At 39.8% G+C, this 18,255-nt stretch overlaps 1 protein-coding gene across 3 annotated transcripts in view; it reads right to left on the minus strand.

Moving 5' to 3' along the window:
• Nucleotides 1-18,255, minus strand: part of LOC129732457 (receptor-type guanylate cyclase gcy-5-like) — a 155,807-nt gene that overhangs the window by 59,002 nt on the left and 78,550 nt on the right. For all 3 annotated transcript variants that reach the window (XM_055693353.1, XM_055693354.1, XM_055693352.1), the window contains one exon: nt 6,866-7,079. In XM_055693353.1, coding sequence (XP_055549328.1) covers nt 6,866-7,079 — 214 coding nt within the window. The remainder of the gene's footprint in view (nt 1-6,865; nt 7,080-18,255) is intronic.

The following is an 18,255-nucleotide window of genomic DNA, read 5'->3' on the forward strand; positions in this document are numbered from 1 at the left end:
AGCTCTAGTATTTTTTTGGCACACCCTAGTTCTTTAGTGTCTTCGGCCAAGTTGTTAGGCATCAAAAAACCTACCATTTAAAGTCATGAAACCTATGGTTTGAGCCATTTTGAGCTATTTAGAATGGAAAATGCAAAAAAGTTGGTTTTTCCATACAAATCTCCATATAAATTTAAAATTCCAATAAATTCAGGATTGTTTGGGGCCCCAAATAGAACAAAAAAAAAACTTGGTTCTGGCTTTCTGCTATCAAGTTTCGTTTTTTCCCAATAACGATTCCCCACCCTATTGAAAAAGATCGCAGTAAGCTACGAAAACGAACGGACGCGAAAAATTTTCGTGTCACAATTTTTAAAGTTTCGATTGTGCTTTTTGTGAGGATATAAAGATATTTGGACGACTGGAACTAGTTTATTGGTTAACTTAATCCTGTTTTTGCTGGCTTGGGTCCAATCAACCTGCGCTCAAGGTCTTTTGTTGCTGTTCATCGCTGACAGTTGCCGCACCGATTCGACGCTGGAGTGCTGTGCGTTACAGAGGACCGGCTCCGGTGGATACTCACTACAACGAGGTTGAGGAGGTCGAAAGTGTAGAAGAATCATCGGTCGGCGTGCACTGCTTGCTGGAAGGTGTTGTGTTGTGTATAGGCCTGCAATTACTATTATATTTTGAATTGTTGCCTATCTTTACTGTCCGGAAAGCAAAGCGCACTATGCGTAGCTCACAAACCACTTCCAAAGTCAAGGTCTGGGTTAACCGACAGTTAGGTCGTGAAGCAGGATCATCGCTCTGGATGTGCTGCTTCCCCGGTGAAATTCTGTTGGGCGATGTGAGTCTAGGGGCTATCTACAGATAAGTACACAGCTTTTTTTTTGTTTCTCTATAAAGGTGCTAGTATTAGTAATAAACTAAGCGTGTAACATTATTCAATTCACCCGATTACCACGGTTATGCGCGGCCTAGTTCGCAGGCTTTCATTGACAAGCATTGTTTTCGTCTAGAAAATGTTAGTGTAGTTTGTGGGAGTTTGGAATATGCGTTTTACCATAATCATATGCTTTGATTCTTTGATTTTACTAGCTTTTGAGCAGTTGTTTTATGTAATTTTTCGTATATTCTATCTATGGCTTTGTCAACAAATTTAAGACTATGTTCTGTATACTATGTATATCTGCTTTTTTTAAATTTTTGAGGCTTTGGATGCATGGAACATTGCCAATTTTCATATTTAATAGGCGATTCGTACGTCGAGTAGAGAAAATCGACATAAACGCCGGGTTCCTGCACGTCTGTGTCGGCCAGAAAGATTGAAGCGGTCGTTCGTTACGTTTCGTTGAAAACGCGTATTCAACCCGGGTGAGTTTTGCTGATATATGGATTTTTGGAGTGTAACGATTTCGCAAAATGAACCCAGATATTTGATAACATCTGTTTTATCATCACCGTTTAGCCGGAATCTGCTCGCGCAAACTATATTAATACATCGCGAATCGAAGTAGATTTCGTTCAGTCGATAAATATCGTGTTTAATCGAATGACTACGCGATATATGCCTTTCAAAGAACCGCGTTTGCTTTCTCGAGGATATTCTGGATTAGTAATAGACAAATATTTGAATTCTTGGTCGGCCTAGCACATTTTGTGACTCGGTGCCCGCATTTTGTACGCCGTATATCAACAAAAACGTTGACAATAAAAAAAAACTAGTAGGGCTTCAGGATTTGAGTGGAAGGAATGGAGAAAATAGCTCGTATGCTACGCAAGATAAGTAACCTTTTTTATGGAAAAATTACTGCGCGCGGATTCATCGTTTCAATTCTTCATTATACCGCTTCGTATGGGTTTTTATATATACAATTCAAATAGTATTTTTGCTTCGTTTCCTTAAAATCACCTATAAAAATAGTATGTTGGTGAAGCAGTTGATAATTTTCCTATAGGATGATTTTCTGGTGCGGGAGGTGGTTACATGCTTTGTGCCACCTGCGACATATCAATGGTTGTCGTTGACACTAGGACATTAGTGGTGTTATCGATGGGAGGCGGTTGTCGATGTTAAAGATGGGTACCAATAACTTTTCTATAATGTAATGGAAAATATGGGAAAGATCACGAAAGATCTTTATTCTTGTACGAAAATAGACCTGGAACAGAAATTTAAAAAGCAGGGTTTTCTATAAATTGCACACTATTTACCAATGTCATTATCGGACTATGGTGCAGTAATGATAGCCAAAATCTTATGCTTCACTTTTTCGATTTTTATAGCTTTTGGGCAGATGTTTTATATAATACGTTCCAATTATGACTGGTTCGGCATTTTGTTAATAAACTTGAGACTATATATTGGTCAATATGGATAACTTCGTTTTTAAATTATTAAGGCTTTGTATGCATGAAACTTTGCCAATTTTTCTATTAAATAGGTAACATTCACATCGAAATGTCGTATCCCCGAGCGTCTGCGTCGGTAGAAGAAAAAATAGCGGTCGTGCGTAATGCTTCGGTGTAAACCGCGTTTCCGGTTCGGGAGAGTTTTGCTCATATGAACGTTTTCGAAATTAAGTGATTTCGCGGAGTTTACCCAGATGCTTGTTCATGTCTCACCGAACATTTCGATCGGTCGATAAATATCGTGACTAACGAAAACGCGATGTATACCTTCCAAAGAATCGCGGCCAACGTGTACTCGAGATTGACAAATAACTGGTTGCTACAAGTGGTAAAGGCTACTTCACGCGCGTCGTACGCAGAGGATTGCGGTATTTGGCAAGAAAGATACTCATGGTTCGTTTCCGTAATAAGCGCGCATCATTTTTATATTCCGTTTTTCAGGTGTGTTTTTCGCGGGATCGTTTTTTTAGAGCAGACGAAGTGAATACGAGAGACGTCGTTTGTCGATCTGTTATATAGTTGACCGAACCTAGAGAGACTCCGCGTTTATACATTTCAAGAGGCCTATCTTCAGATACATCAACAACGCGCAATAGCTTTCGGTATAAAGAGGATCACCTTACGAGGAGATATCCGATCATTTGAAGTTGTCTCGATTCGGTCAAAGATCCAGTATCCTTGCGTACGATTTATTGTTGCTGTGTTACATTTTAAAACTGAATAAGTTCGAATCGCATTATGAATATCGTGGCGGATGTAATGAACTCAATGGCGCGACACTTGTTGTAAAGAACCCGACGCTCGAAATCAGCGCATCGTTCACCAAAACAAACCCTGCTATATACCTTGCCCTTTCTCCAACATCCCAGTGATTTCTCGTGGAAGTGCAGAGGTGTTCTCGGCTTCCATAAAGCGAGTATCACGTCAACATTTTCCTCCTTCTTTGACCTGCATTCGGATGCGGCCGGCGCTGGTATTTTAAATTTAAATTCCTTTTAAAACATCAGAGAAAACTTGTTCATGTGTTGAAAACTTTTTTTAAGTCCCATATTTTTACCTGCTAGTTTTCCAACAAACCTTCAGTTTTATTGCAGAATACTAAAAAAAAACAAACATCAAAAGAAGACAGTAATGTTTTTTCCTTATTCGTAAACTGTGAATCGTTCGTTTCAATTGCTACTGCGGTGCTATGCCGAGACTGTTTCCATTCTATCAATCCATTTAATCCCTGGAGAGAAACATCACATAACGTTCCTCTCTGATCACGTTTAATTTAAGAAGGACATATTATGTCTAGAGGAAGGAGTCTTATCGAAATTTTGTTCCTTCTGTTAGTACCAAATCACAATCACAATTCGCTGAAGATGCTAATTCTCTGGACTCATTTTGCCAAGAGGAAGCAGTCTTATCGAAACCTCGTTCCTCCTGTCAACTAATCACATTTTTGTCCTAAGACTTACATTTTAAGTTATAAAGTAGACAATGTATGTGATTTTTTCGAGGATGCTAATAATGACAACGGGCTGAGGATATGATATAGACTTAGAAAATTCTCCCTCGTCGGGACTCGAACCCGCAATGTCCGATGTCTCCGGCATGGTGTTTTGGCCAATTATGCTACTGAGAGAGGTAGTTTCCCCTAAGACCAATATCGATCACCCTTCTCTATTGCTCTATGCTCCACACACGCCTCGATCAACCACACACACACTGCACACTGTAAAAGATATTTTTGGAACTGAACGATTGCCTGCTTTCACACGCGACTTACTATATCTGATGGGAAGAGAAGACGAGGTGATTCAGTCTCCTGCGGACCTTCCACGGGAACGCATCTAACGGAAGAGCTCCGTTAAGCAGGGATTACTTCATGAACTAATTGCTTTTTTTTCTAAGTCTATATCACATCCTCAGCCCGTGTTCATTATTAGCATCCTCGAATAAATCACATACATTGCCTACTTTATAACTTAAAATGTAAGTCTTATAAATGAAAACTGTTTTAGAATTAATTGTAAAAAACTAATTATGCTTTACAAAAAATTAAAAAAAAAATTAAACACAAAAATTTTTTGACCAGAAAAATTCATTTTAAGAAAAAAAAGGTTGAATTTTTCTCATTTTTTTTTCAAAGAAACTCGAAGTTACAACGCAAAAGAAAGAAAGATGGATTATTGAAAAATAACACTGGTCAACACAGGTTTTGCCCTAGAGCTCAAACCGGAAAAAATAAACGGGGCTACAACAATATAAGAACATCGTTTAACTCTATCTGCAAAAATATAAAAGTTAGATGCTGGATTTAGTCGAAAATGTGCGTCACCCCAATTTTTCTGATTACAGGAAAATGTGCGCTTCACCATATTTTTTTTATTCTCGCTTATTTTCCGTCGGTCTGGTTCCGCCACTGTTTGTTGTTCCAATCACCGACGCCCGGGGAGGCGGCTCCACCCAGGACCCGAACTTACGACCCGTTGATTAACGGACCGGCGCCAACGGCTTCACTTCCTCATGCGATGGAAGGCGTGATCCCAGAGATTTTTCACCTCAAAAAATATTCCGGTGTCGGCTAGAATTGAATCTAGACCAGTTGGGTTTGTTGTGAGTGGATCACGCCACCCCACAACCATCGACACCTATATCGGCGGTGGGATTCGAACCCATTCGACGTTACCAACTACGCTAAACCCCCGCTCAACGCTCCAGCATATGTAACAACTTTGTTGAAGAAAGTTTTTCTCTAGAATATTACTATCGAGCTCTAGATCCAAATTTCCCACTAAGCTCGTTCCCTAGAAGGCTGTCGAATAATTAACTTAGCGTCTCCATCGATTCAACAGTAACAGGAGGCGCACGGTTACCGTTCGCGTTGGAGTTGGTGGGAGCTTTTGTCGCGTAACTGAAATGGCTAGGGACATCAAAATTCACAGGAATAGTTAAATAGCTATAATTTTTCAGTTTTTCCAGTTTGAGCATTGGGGCCGCATATTTTCGACCAGTGTAATTTTTGATGGAAGGGTTTTGAACAATTGCAATAGTCATTTCAAATCGAAAAGATTATAATAATTCACCTCGTGAATGCATCCGTTTTCAAGTTATTCTGAAATTTAATTCAAGAAAATTTTAAAACAAACAATGAATTTTATTGTATAATTTATCCCGAATTATTGATCCAATTTCTATGATGTCGAAAAATGCATTGTGTTATATTGATCTATATTTCAATAAATCTATGTTTGAAGCTGGAGAACAACAAATAACTCACTAAAAAGTGTGTTTCCATAAAAATTGAAATTTTTCAAACCTAATAAATATCTTAAAAACAGATGCGTGTAGAAAATTAATTGCCAAAGTTTTGGAATAATGTCAAATTTCAAAAAAAAGCATAATTCGAGGGGGAAGACCAAAAAATTTTCTTGTATTTTTTTTTTGTATAGAACAATTAGTTACCTACAGTTCGTTCTCAGACAATTTTCTGTACAATGAGAGGTTTCTGAGCTACAATGATTTTAATAAAACCTACGCAAGAAAAGAATACGTCCTTCTAAGAAATTATGCTTGAGTCTGAAAAATTTATTCACCCGCGGAAAATACTCAGCTTTGACAATAAACCCATTTTATAGTCCTTTGACAAACAAAATTGCCTAATTCCACTCAAATTTGAACTTCCGACCACCCGCTTGTCAAAGTAACCTTGCCTCTGTAGTGTCATTTACTATAGGTTTGATCTGCTTAAAAAGGCTCACTAACTTTTGCATAACTATAACTAACCAATTTTTCCGCACATTGGAATTGAAATAAAACGTTTGAGAGAATAGGGAATCTAATCTGAAGTTCAGGTTACTTTTTACATTATCAAACAACATACATCCTACATTAAAAAAACTAATTTGTGATTAGAAAAAATCTTATTGGTAGATGCTTCTCAATATAATTATACCACTACTCCTTTCTACGTAAAAATATAAAAAAAAAACTAGCTTATTTTTAAGACAGAATATAATGCAAAATATCATAATTTTGTGATTCTTTCGTCAAAACAGGCAGGGTGGGGGGGGGGAAACTGACAACAACACATCATCAGTTTTTCGGCTCTGAAAAAAACCGTTACGCGTTTTCACATTTACTGCCTAACGGATTGCTTTTTTCACATGTATTTTTGAAACGGCTTGAATCAAGCCGTGAAGAAAAGAGAGTAATCAAGGTTTACACTCATACATAATTTATTCGGGTAACAAAAAATCGAGCTAAATTCAAAACATTCGGTCCTTGCTGTGGGAAGGCTATAAAATCTGCTAATTATAAAGCAAGTACAAACAATTTCAAATTACGTAATCTCAAATGTCCCTTTCGAACTAATTGTAATGGATGCGCTCAGCTGTTTATCAATACGGAAGCTCAACAGTTGGTAGTGCGAGCAGATAGAACTGGATTAAGTGTTTAAACAGAATAGCAGATATTTTATACTCACGAAACAAGATTTTCCAGCGTGACAAACAACCGCTCTCGTTCGATCTCGTGCGTCCGCTCGTACAGGTCCACCAGCTTCACGTTGCGGTAGCCGAGTATCTCGCGCAGGAAGATGCTGTAGATGCGCGATATAATTTGATGGGTATATCGTCTGCTCACTTGTATGGCTATTGAATCATTCTGGTTGCGTGAGGCGAATCGTGGCAGGAGGTTTTCTGCGTTGAGTGGGTCCAAGAGGAGAGAGTGCGCGAGAGAGAGAGAGAAAAAAACGAAATTTGTGAGAGCTATACAATCGTCAGCCACCATGCGTTGGCGGGAAATAAGCAAGACTATAAAAATAAGTGAACAGTTGTTGACCAGCAGACACGAAAATAATTGACACTAGCCGAGGGGGAAAGCGACAGTCAGTCGTTTCCGTTACGCGCAATTCGGTTGATTTTTAAATTTAGAAACATTTTCCATTTGTTACATTTGCTACCTGTTCGATATGATCTATATCATTGTTCGGGCAGGCATGACGGGTTTCACGGAAAGAAAGACATTTCACAAGAAAATCTTGAAGGTTTGCGTCGTAATTAGGTGCGAAGGTCTGCTAATTGCCAATGAAGGCTTGTAGCAAAGGAATTTCATTGTATTTTCTCTTTGGTAAACAGAACTATTAGGTAGGTAAACCTTCAATTAAAAATAGGATGTAACACATTGAAGTCGGCTTATAAAATCAGTACTTTCTACCTTGCAGTGTAGTATTATGTATGTGTGTGGGGTTTAAGATTTATTCTCTAATCGTCAGATCGATGCCAACTTCATCGTATTCAATAAACAAAATATTTAATCTTCCAATTATAGGATACCTAGCGAACATAGAATACATCGACACCCGTGCGCGTTGAATGGCAATAGATGGACAACAGATAAATTATATCCACAATTAGGTTGCGCAGACCGCTCGCCAAGAGCTAGCGGTCTTAAAACGACGACGTTCGCCGATAGGTATCACTTACTTGCTTTGCGCGTCTAATTGTTGATGACAACAAAAAAGTAAACAACGACTCTAGCCAGTCCCGACTGTCCGTCCGCAGGAAGCACAGCATTTTATTGAGTTTCTCAGAAAATAATATGTACGGTGAAACACCGTATTCGGTCAACGCGGTGAAGGGGGTTGTAAACCTACACTAAATCGACATTCCGTTCACTGAACGATTGCGCCGTTCCGAAAATCCACTTGAGGTGGATATTTTATTGGACATAATAAACCACCAATCTACACGAATCGTGGATCAAATCCTTCTGTTTGTAAAATACGGAACGGAATAAAATCGAAGCCATTATAAATATTATATAACGCTACGTTACCGGCTTCTTGGAATTTGAAGTGGCAGGACTATTGTATAAGACCGCCCATAAACACCTCCTTCTAAACTAACGCGAAGAGCGTGCGTTAGAAATGGCATATTCAAAAAGCGCATCATTAAAAAAATTGATTTTAGTATCAGTTTGCGAAATAGAATTATTAAGTTTCACCCGCGCGCGTTCGCAACAATATAAAATTTTGTTCCTTCTTTTGTTTGGTGAACTCGAGGACATAAACTGATGAATTACCATTTTATTTATTATTGGGTAAAAAGTCACAATTGATTGAATCCTGCATTCAATATGGTTCACAGTGAATTGGCACCTTCAACGATTTCAATAAATTTGATATTTTATTTCGGATAACTTTAGCATTTAAACAATGTCAAATTAGTATGGATGCCCGACTCTTGGTTTGCTGGAAGAGGACATCATGTGTTTTAATGTTCATGCCCTTCATAAACCTAATGTGCGATAATTTATTTGAGGAATAATGGATGTATTAGGCATAATTTTTCGCACGTTGTTCAGCATTGTTTCAACAGACCCAAAAGAATGTAAAACGTGTTCAACCTGCTAAACAAGATTCATAAAATAAAGAAAGTGCATTTTGTGAAAAAGTCCAGGGATACGCAATTTCAATGTTCAAGTAAAGTAAACTTCAATTGTTTAACGTGAAATGACGGTCAAGAATTTGAATGAAATCGAATGGGGAAAGGCTGAGTATCCCACAGAAGCTGTAAACTACGCTTACTGACTGTTAAATAGTTTTCTGAACGGGCTGAGCTGTTGAAGAACTAACTTGTAACGGCAGATAAATATCCATCATTTCCCGCATGTTTTGCGATAATCTGTTGATGTGACCTTTCCAGCATGCGGAATTGAATCTGATCGAAAATTTACGATCTGGTATTGGATGCAAATATGGTTAAAAAACGATAAACATCTACTTTGTGATGCTCGCAACAGACGATAAAGGATTCAATTAACGAATGCTACTTTATGGAGGGTCATTCGAAGTTTTGGTTGGGGATTATTGGTTTTTAATTTATGTAGCTATCATGTACTTTAAGTCAAATAAGTTAAGAGTTCAAGAATTAACACCGCTTCTGGTTAATTGTCGAACACATTAAGTTGTTTACATACTTTATCACTGTTAATATGCTTGTTTTTACCAAAAAATCTATGCAAGATAAAACCAAGCTATTGAGTATTTGTTAAAATATGATAATTTGGTTCTTTTTTATCAGTTTTGGTAATGTGTGGCAACATATTAAAATAATCATCCGTTTTTACATTCTCCTAGAATATAACGTCAGTTACGAGTTACCTTCTCATAACAACTTATTATGATATACAAGCAAACAGTACTAATAACCGCTACGATCTGAAGCACTGTTCTCTGGAAAATTAATATCCCTCATTAACGGATTTCAACAATCATCAAATATATTTTATTAAAAAAAATATGATCGAATACCGCCAATATCTAAAAGTTTAGCAACTTTCATACAAAACGCATTATCTGATATCGATGAATGAAAGGTACTGCGCTCGTGCAGCATTCTTTCCCCAATTTTAAACTATTGTTCCTAGAACAATAATAATACATGAAATTTAATTATCTTAAAAAGCTCATTTTTTAGGAATGTCATTTAAAAAAAAAACTACAAAAGATTAGCTAAACATTGATGATCTGATCATCAAGAAATGAGAAACGAAAAAATAAAAATCATCAAAAAAAGAAGATAAAAGTCTGAACGTTTGGGTTGATTGGTATAACGCCTTTAGCAAAGTTGTAGTTTTGTCCTTCCAGAAAAAATATATCGTGAAATAAGAAATTTTTTATTAGAAAAACAGAAAAAATATGAATACAAATAAAATATCCTGAGAAACTCACTTTTTATGAATCTGATTTTATTTTCTACGAAACTACACACTGTAAGCTAAGCTAACCAATAACAGTTGAATGAACTTGAAGAAATATAAAATTAAAAAAATTAAAATTTGTCAAAAATAAACATTTTTTTAATTTTTTTACATAAGACGCAAAAGCTTCAAGTAGAGAACAAATAACAAATAACTGCTACCCACGGAAGAGCAGCTTGGCGCAGCTACCCTTGAAGATGGCTGGAGGAGCATCCAATCCGCCATAGGTAGCACTGCTGTAGCGCTACTAGGTACAAGGGCCCCGAATCATAGAAATGACTGGTTTGACGGCGAATGCAAACGGTTAGTCGAGGAGAAGAATGCAGCACGGGCGAGAATGCTGCAACCTGCAACACCGCACGAGAGCGAACGTGGAACGATACCGACAGGCACGGAACAGCCAAAACTCAGTCCTCCGAAGGAAGAAGCGCCAGCAAGAGGACCGAGATCGCGTAGCGATGGAAGAGCTGTACCAAGCTAACGACACTCGGAAGTTCTACGAGAAGCTGAACAGCTCCCGTAAAGGCTTCGTACCGCAAGCCGATATGTGCAGGAGCTTGGACGGCAACCTCCTTACTGACGAGTGTGAGGTGATCGAAAGGTGGAGGCAGCACTTCGACGAGCATCTAAACGACGATGCAGTAGAGCGCGAGGACGGTATGGCAACTGATCTTGGTGCACGAGCAGAAGACATCAGAATTCCAGCCCCCGATCTTCTGGAGGTGGAGGAGGAGATTGGTCGGCTGAAAAACAACAAAGCTGCTGGAGTGGACCAACTTCCCAGCGAGCTATTGAAATACGGTGGAGAAACACTGGCTAAAGCCGTGCACTGGGTCATTGTCAAGGTTTGGGAGGAAGAACGAGTACCGGAGGAGTGGATGGAGGGTATTGTGTGTCCCATCTACAAAAAGGGCGATAAACTGGAGTGCTGCAATTACCGGGCAATCACTCTGTTGAACGCCGCCTACAAGGTACTCTCCCAAATACTTTGCCGTCGACTATCGCCATTTGCGAAGCAGTTCGTGGGTCATTACCAGGCGGGATTTATGGGTGCCCGAGCCACCACGGATCAGATATTCGCGGTTCGGCAAGTTATGCAGAAATGCCGCGAATATAACGTGCTCACACATCATTTGTTCATCGATTTCAAATCGGCGTACGACACAATCGATCGGGACAAGCTATGGCAAATTATGCACGACTACGGTTTTCCGGACAAACTGACGCGGTTGGTCAAAGCGACGATGGATCGAGTGATGTGTGTAGTTCGTGTTTCGGGGCACTCTCGAGCCCCTTCGAAACCCGAAGAGGGCTGAGGGAAGGTGATGGTCTCTCGTGCCTACTGTTCAACATTGCCCTGGAAGGTGTCATTAGAAGAGCGGGGATTAACACGAGTGGCACGATTTTCCAAAAGTCGGTTCAACTGTTTGGTTTCGCCGACGATATTGACATTGTGGCTCGGACCTTTGTGAAGATGGCGGATACGTACATCGGACTAAAGGCTGAAGCCAAACGGATTGGACTGGTCATCAATGCATCGAAGACGAAGTACATGAAAGGAAGGGGTTTACGTGAAGACAGTAACAGTATCAGTAACCTCCCACCTCGAGTTCAAATTGGTGGTAATGAAATCGAGGTGGTCGATGAGTTCGTGTACCTGGGCTCACTGGTAACTGCCGACAACGATACCAGCAGAGAAATTCAACGGCGTATTATGGCAGGAAATCGTGCATACTTTGGCCTCCGGAGGACCCTTCGATCGAGTAGAATTCGCCGCCGCACCAAGTTAACCATCTACAAGACGCTGATCAGACCGGTAGTCCTCTACGGGTATGAGACATGGACTATGCTTGTGGAGGACCAACGCGCCCTTGCGGTGTTCGAGCGGAAGGTACTGCGTACCATTTTCGGTGGACTGCAGATGGAAAACGGAGTGCGGAGAAGGCGAATGAACCACGAACTGCAGGAGCTGCTTGGGGAGCCGTCTATCGTCCACACCGCTAAGATAGGCAGGCTGCGGTGGGCTGGGCATGTTGTAAGGATGTCAGACGACAGCCCGGTAAAGATGGTTCTTGAAACCAATCCGTCAGGGACGAGACGGAGAGGTGCACAGCGGGCAAGGTGGATCGATTAGGTGGAAGACGACCTGCGGACCCTACGCAGACTGCAGAGCTGGCGAACCGCAGCCATGGACCGAGTGGAATGGAGACGACTCTTACGTACAGCAAAGGCCACACCACGGCTTGGGACTGTTTGGTAAGGTAAGGTAAGTAAGAGAACAAATAAAGACACATAAAGATCTACAAGTGTAACAGACACATGTCACTTGAAACCCTATTGTGGTCATTCAGCTCTGTTTTTATTGTTCAACATCGCATTGGAAAGTACTATACGGAGGGCTGGCCTGCAGAGAAGTAGCACCATCATAACGAAGTCTAACATGCCTCTAGATTTTGCGGACGATATCGACATCCTTGTTATTACCGTAGAGCGGTGGAAGAGACCTTTGGACCTCTCTAGAGGAAAGCTGCGAGAATTGGGCTTGTCATAAACTCTGCCAAAGTACATGATGGTTAGTAGAGAGCGTGGTAACCCGTCGGATGCTGATGCTGGGGTAATAGATGGGGAAGCACTTGAAGTGGTCGACGAGTTTTTTTGCCTGGGTAGATTGGTGACGTGAGGCAAGCAATAAGGTTAGTCGTGCGAAAAAGGGACGGATAGCGGCCGCAAACAGGGTTTTCTACTAATTGCGTAACGAGCTGAGGTCTCGCGGCCTGCAATCCCGTACAAAACTAGCACTCTATGGAACACTGATTCACGTGGTGGCTCTCTATGGTCATGGTTTTTTTGAGCGTACTGGAAAGGTGAGGTATACTGGAAAATAGTGTTTTGCGCAGACGCATGAACCATGAAGTGTACCAGGCATACAAATCGGCGAATATAGTCAAGTGGATAAAACACGGTAGGCTACAGTGAGCTGGGCATGTAGCAAAAATGCCAGAGGAACCGACAGCAAAAACTAAATTTAGCAGGAATCCCAATAGAGACCGTCAACTTTGGGGTAGACCTTGCACTCGTTGAATGTGTGCTGTCGACGAGGAAGTCCGCGCAATAGGTGTTAGAGGCGACTCGATGATTGCAGCCCAAGACTGAGTGATATGGCGACGTATTCTGGATTCGGCACTGGATCGATAATCGGTTTGTCGACGCAAGAGTAAAGTAAGTGACGTTTGCTTTAAAAAAAATGGATTTTTTTTGTTGGTGATAAAAAATCTAAGGTTTTGATGAATTTCCCTTGGAAAGAAATGTTACTACCACATCGCTATTCAGCCGCTCCATTTCCTCCGATGATTGCTACGTATAGTGGGCCAACGGCAGATCCGACAAGAACACCGCGGCTTCGCCCTTATGGTAGTCCTTGATGAACGACGCAACTTCCGATAGTCACTTCTTACTAGAAATTTCCACGTTCCGGCCAGTCCGCAGTTTATTGCTCTTAATTGCGCTTACGGGTGACTTTGTGCAGTTTTCGGCACCCAAGCCAAGCGGAAGACTTGACTTCGAGTGTGAGCAAGTTTTGACCTACTTCTATAGGCAGCTGAAGGCTGTTCTTTTTCGCGTGGTCAGAACGAGGTGTGAACTGGTAAGAACGAGGTCTGAAACTCTAAGTGAGAGTTCGAGTGATAAAGCTGTTTATTTTTTCTGCCGAGTCATGGGCTTGCTATGATTGAGTTTCGTCAGTGCGTGTAAAGGTAAACACATAAGAAATCGGCAATTGTTGTAGTTGTTGAGCATATGAGCAGATTATGTGTGTACAGGACCTTCAAACGATTCGAGGAAACTTGCATAGTGGTCCCCAAACAGAAACTGGGTAAAAAACGGAGAGTGCGGACTGCACGTTTTTGACGAAATCCAGCCCAGTCGGCAAGAAAAATGGTTCATAAAATAAACACGAGTCATAAAACTATGCATAAAATTATCGCAAAGGACCTTGTATACGGAGCTTTCAAGACCACAAAGATTAACGCATTATCCAGCAAAAATATTGCCGACAGGATTGCAAGATCTCGATTGCGACTGAAGAGGCACGCTGCGCACAACATTTTTATTACTTTGGAAGCTGTTTTCAACAAGCAGAAAGATCATGTATATAGAGCATGTCTTCAAGGTATTGCCGATCGAAGTCGTGCGTGCAGCTTGAGATAATTTTCAGAAGCTTTATACGGGGATTCGACTGTAACACTAAATTTGATTTTGTTTCGGCTTAGCAGTCTCAATAAAAACAGCGCTGATCTCTATGGGGTTATCGCCAACGTTTCGATCCGGTTGGTTGGGATCTTCATCAGGGCTCGACACTAATCATATTGTACAGTTACAGAAAATATCCTACGTGTGGAAGTCAGGTTCGAAAAGGGGGAATTTTTTTACGATCGTCGTACACTATCTTTTGCGGGAAACAGTTGAACCCAAATAGCAGCCGCTAATTAGCAAAATAAAACAATTATATTGAAGTATTAGAGTAAATTTAAAAAAGTGAGAATAGAGCTAGAATAGATGTTTCAGACGCAGTGCAATTCCCCCCTTTCGAACCTGACTTCCACACGTAGGATATTTTCTGTAACTGTACAAGCTGATTAGTGTCGAGCCCTGATTAAAATCCCAACCAACCGGATCGAAACGTTGGCGATGACCCCATAGAGATCAGCGCTGTTTTTATTGAGACTGCTAAGCCGAAACAAAATCAAATTTTCAGAAGCGTTTGCGGACTACAAATATTAGGGTGGGGAATCGTTATATGAAAAAAACGAAACTTGATAGCAGAAAGCCAGAACCAAGTTTTTTTTGTTCTATTTGAGGCCCCAAACAATCCTAAATTTATCGGAAGTCGATTGGTTTTGTCTCCGCTTGGTGCATTTCAATTCAAATTTATATGGAGATTTGTATGGAAAAACCAACTTTTATGCCTTTTTCATTCTAAAGAGCTCAAAATGGCTCAAACCATAGGTTTCATAACTTCAAATGGTAGGTTTTTTGATGCCTAACAACTTGGCCGAAGACACTCAAGAGCTAGGGTGTCCCAAAAAATATTAAAGCTGTTCAGAGTTGAGTATGTCTAAATTTATGTTGCAAATCATTTTTTCTGCCAGCACTGCCAGTGTATCGGCGTCAGTCAGATTTCCATCAGAAGTAACCTCTGAAACACGTTTTAGATTCTTTCTAAGCCTAGAATATTGACCTAAATTTGTTTGCTTGATCCAGCTGAGTGTACAAACTCGTAACGACAGGTTACTTCTGATGGGAATGCTACTGACGCCGGTACATTGGTAATGTTGGCAAAAAACAAGATTTTCTGCATTTAAATCGACATACTCAACAACTATGGCTCTTCTTAGGGACATTCTAGCTCTTCAGTGTCCTCCGCAAAGTTGTTAGGCATCTAAAATACTTTAACTTAATGTAATGCATTATTAGAGCATTATTGAGCTCTCTAGGAAGGTAAATGCAAAAAAATAGGTTCTCCCATATAAATTTCCTCCAAGCGGAGACAAAACCAATCGACTTCAGGTAACTTTAGGGTTGTTTGGGGCCCCAAAAGGAACCAAAAAAAACTTGGTTCTGGAAAACCGATCATTTTTCCCCACCCTAATAAATATATACAAATGCAAAAGATGTGAACTGAACTAATCCTACTGTAGCTTTACTACTCTACCGAGAAAATAATCAGAGAAGAGATATTCATCTGTTCTCCTTTTATGGCATAAATGAAGTGCATCACTTTCACGGTAACACCCTGTATATCAGGACAAAATCCAGGACACCAAATTTTGGGATTATCTCCTGTCCCTCACTCCTTGTTTCTTATTTCTACATGATCAGATAACCATAACCAACTCCGTAGCTGCAAGGTTACCGAGTCCGCTATGGTAAGCGAGTGGTCGTGGGTTCGAATGTTAGTTGAATCAGGCCATTTGGTTGTTAAAGGACTTCCGCATGGGTTTACTCTCAGGCTCTCCACCACGTACCTTCCTTCAATCTGAATTCTGCAGTACCCCGTTGACTCTTCTTCTAATAAAAATAAGACCCTATTATAATAAAACTGGTGTGAGTAACGTATGAAAGTTCTCTCCGGTGAATGGTAATAGGCGATATTGTGAGGATGGACAGAGGCTCGGTATAGTAGAGCAGTAAGCTTGAGACGGAAAGGTAAAACTTACACACAAGCAACGGAAATGATAAGCGTATCACTTACTTCAATAGTGATACTGCTAATAATATGAAGTGCGGAGTACAGAAAACATCTGGGCAATATCACAATAGATCTAATCTCTGGTCGCAGTGATGACTTGATGAGTCCACACAGGAAAAAAAACCATCAATGTTTAGTAAATCTTTTGTAGTTTTTATGAAAAAAATGAAATTTTTTGAAAAGTGTTTTTTTTTCTTCACGGTGAATATTTTTTTGGATGAACAAAATCATTATCTCCAACTTTACCGAAGACATCACACCGATCAACCAACCATTCAGGCTCTAAAAATATTTGTAATCACCAATACCCTTTTTTCATAAACCCTTTTTACGTAATTTTAAAAAAAATACCAATACCACAAAGTGACATCTCTAGCCCATAGTAACATGTAATTTTTAAGTGTTTAAGAACATCAAGTGCATAGTGTTAGAGTCAGTGCAACAAGTTTCCACAATTCATTTTTTCATTGTGTTTCAATTGCTGTTTGCGATGTGGTGACGCTTAATGGGAGTCGCTAAAAAAATTTAGGGAATCGAAGACATTTTTCACTGATTCGGCAATAATGGGGACGCATAGTTATTTTTAACTTTGGCGTTCACATCGACTTTGTCGAGAAGGGTACGTACAATTCCTTCCAATTCTTGGGAACCAAATCTTAATTTTCATACCAGGTTTTCCTATTGGCATTTGCGACATTCGTTTTATAAAGCAGCCGGATCATGTATGTATTTTTATCTGCATTTCAAATATATTTCCATTTTTTTGGAATGAAACCAAATCCGACAAAAGTTGTTTTGAAAATTCCAAGTAGTTGTTTACCGACAAAAGTATATAAATTGTATTGATAATCACAAAGTAAACTATATCGAACAGTGACTACATGTCGTTATGGAACTTTTCGAAACAAGAACTGGAGACTGTTCCAGTTTTTGGGGCCGGTATTGTATCGCATTATACCCTATCTTTCACAGGTATGTATTACGCAAATAAAAATAAGAAGAAAAAATAAATTGTACCGGTTTTACGATATAAAGCAAATTAAACAATCATTTTCCATCCTTAAATCAATGGTGGAATAAAGAGCGGATCGAGTGAGCGATCGTTAAAATCTGCAAAGAGAAAGGTAATATCGATTGAGCATACTGGCATACGTATATGTATCCAGAGCTTGGTCAAGTTGACATTAAACTGTGAAGGCGAAAAATAAAAGTATTCGATACACAATGTTTTTGCCTCTCTCTTTTTTTTTCTGTCCGTGAAAGAGTACCTTCTAACCAATACTGGTTTTCGTACGGATAGCAAGACGAATTTCCTGTTTGTTTCAATTCCATTCAGTCAACGATTGTTTAACGGAAGTCTCTGCTTGACAGTTAGTTGCTTTTTGAGATTGGAAATATTTTTTTCTATTTTCGAAGGTGAAATATCCAATGATCGGTTTTTTGTTATCAAATATTTTCATAGTTTGGAAAGCCGGTTTAGGGTTCAAAAAATACTTCGCGGAAATCTACTAACGAAAACGTCAGGCACCTGAACTCGATACAGCTGGACTAGTAAATGAGGACAAGAACTGATCATTTTGTTTTCAGTTCTGATATATTACGAAAAATGAATATGAGACACCTGTTTTTTCGATTTCGGATAACCTTGTTTATCGATAGATTCAATGACTGTGTACCTACATGCAAGGAAAAAAATTCGGTCAATTTTCCGCCCTGCCTTGAATTAGCCTTAACACGCCACATCTGAGATGATGGTTTTGATGGTATGAATGTTGTATGTGACACGCGATTCTTTGTAATCTGTGTTTTTTGACGTAGGACTACGTCTAACCGCACTATATTGAGATACATTCTGCGGAAACTGA

The sequence above is a fragment of the Wyeomyia smithii genome, chromosome 3, assembly GCF_029784165.1.
Source record: "Wyeomyia smithii strain HCP4-BCI-WySm-NY-G18 chromosome 3, ASM2978416v1, whole genome shotgun sequence".
NCBI classification, from domain to species: domain Eukaryota; kingdom Metazoa; phylum Arthropoda; class Insecta; order Diptera; family Culicidae; genus Wyeomyia; species Wyeomyia smithii.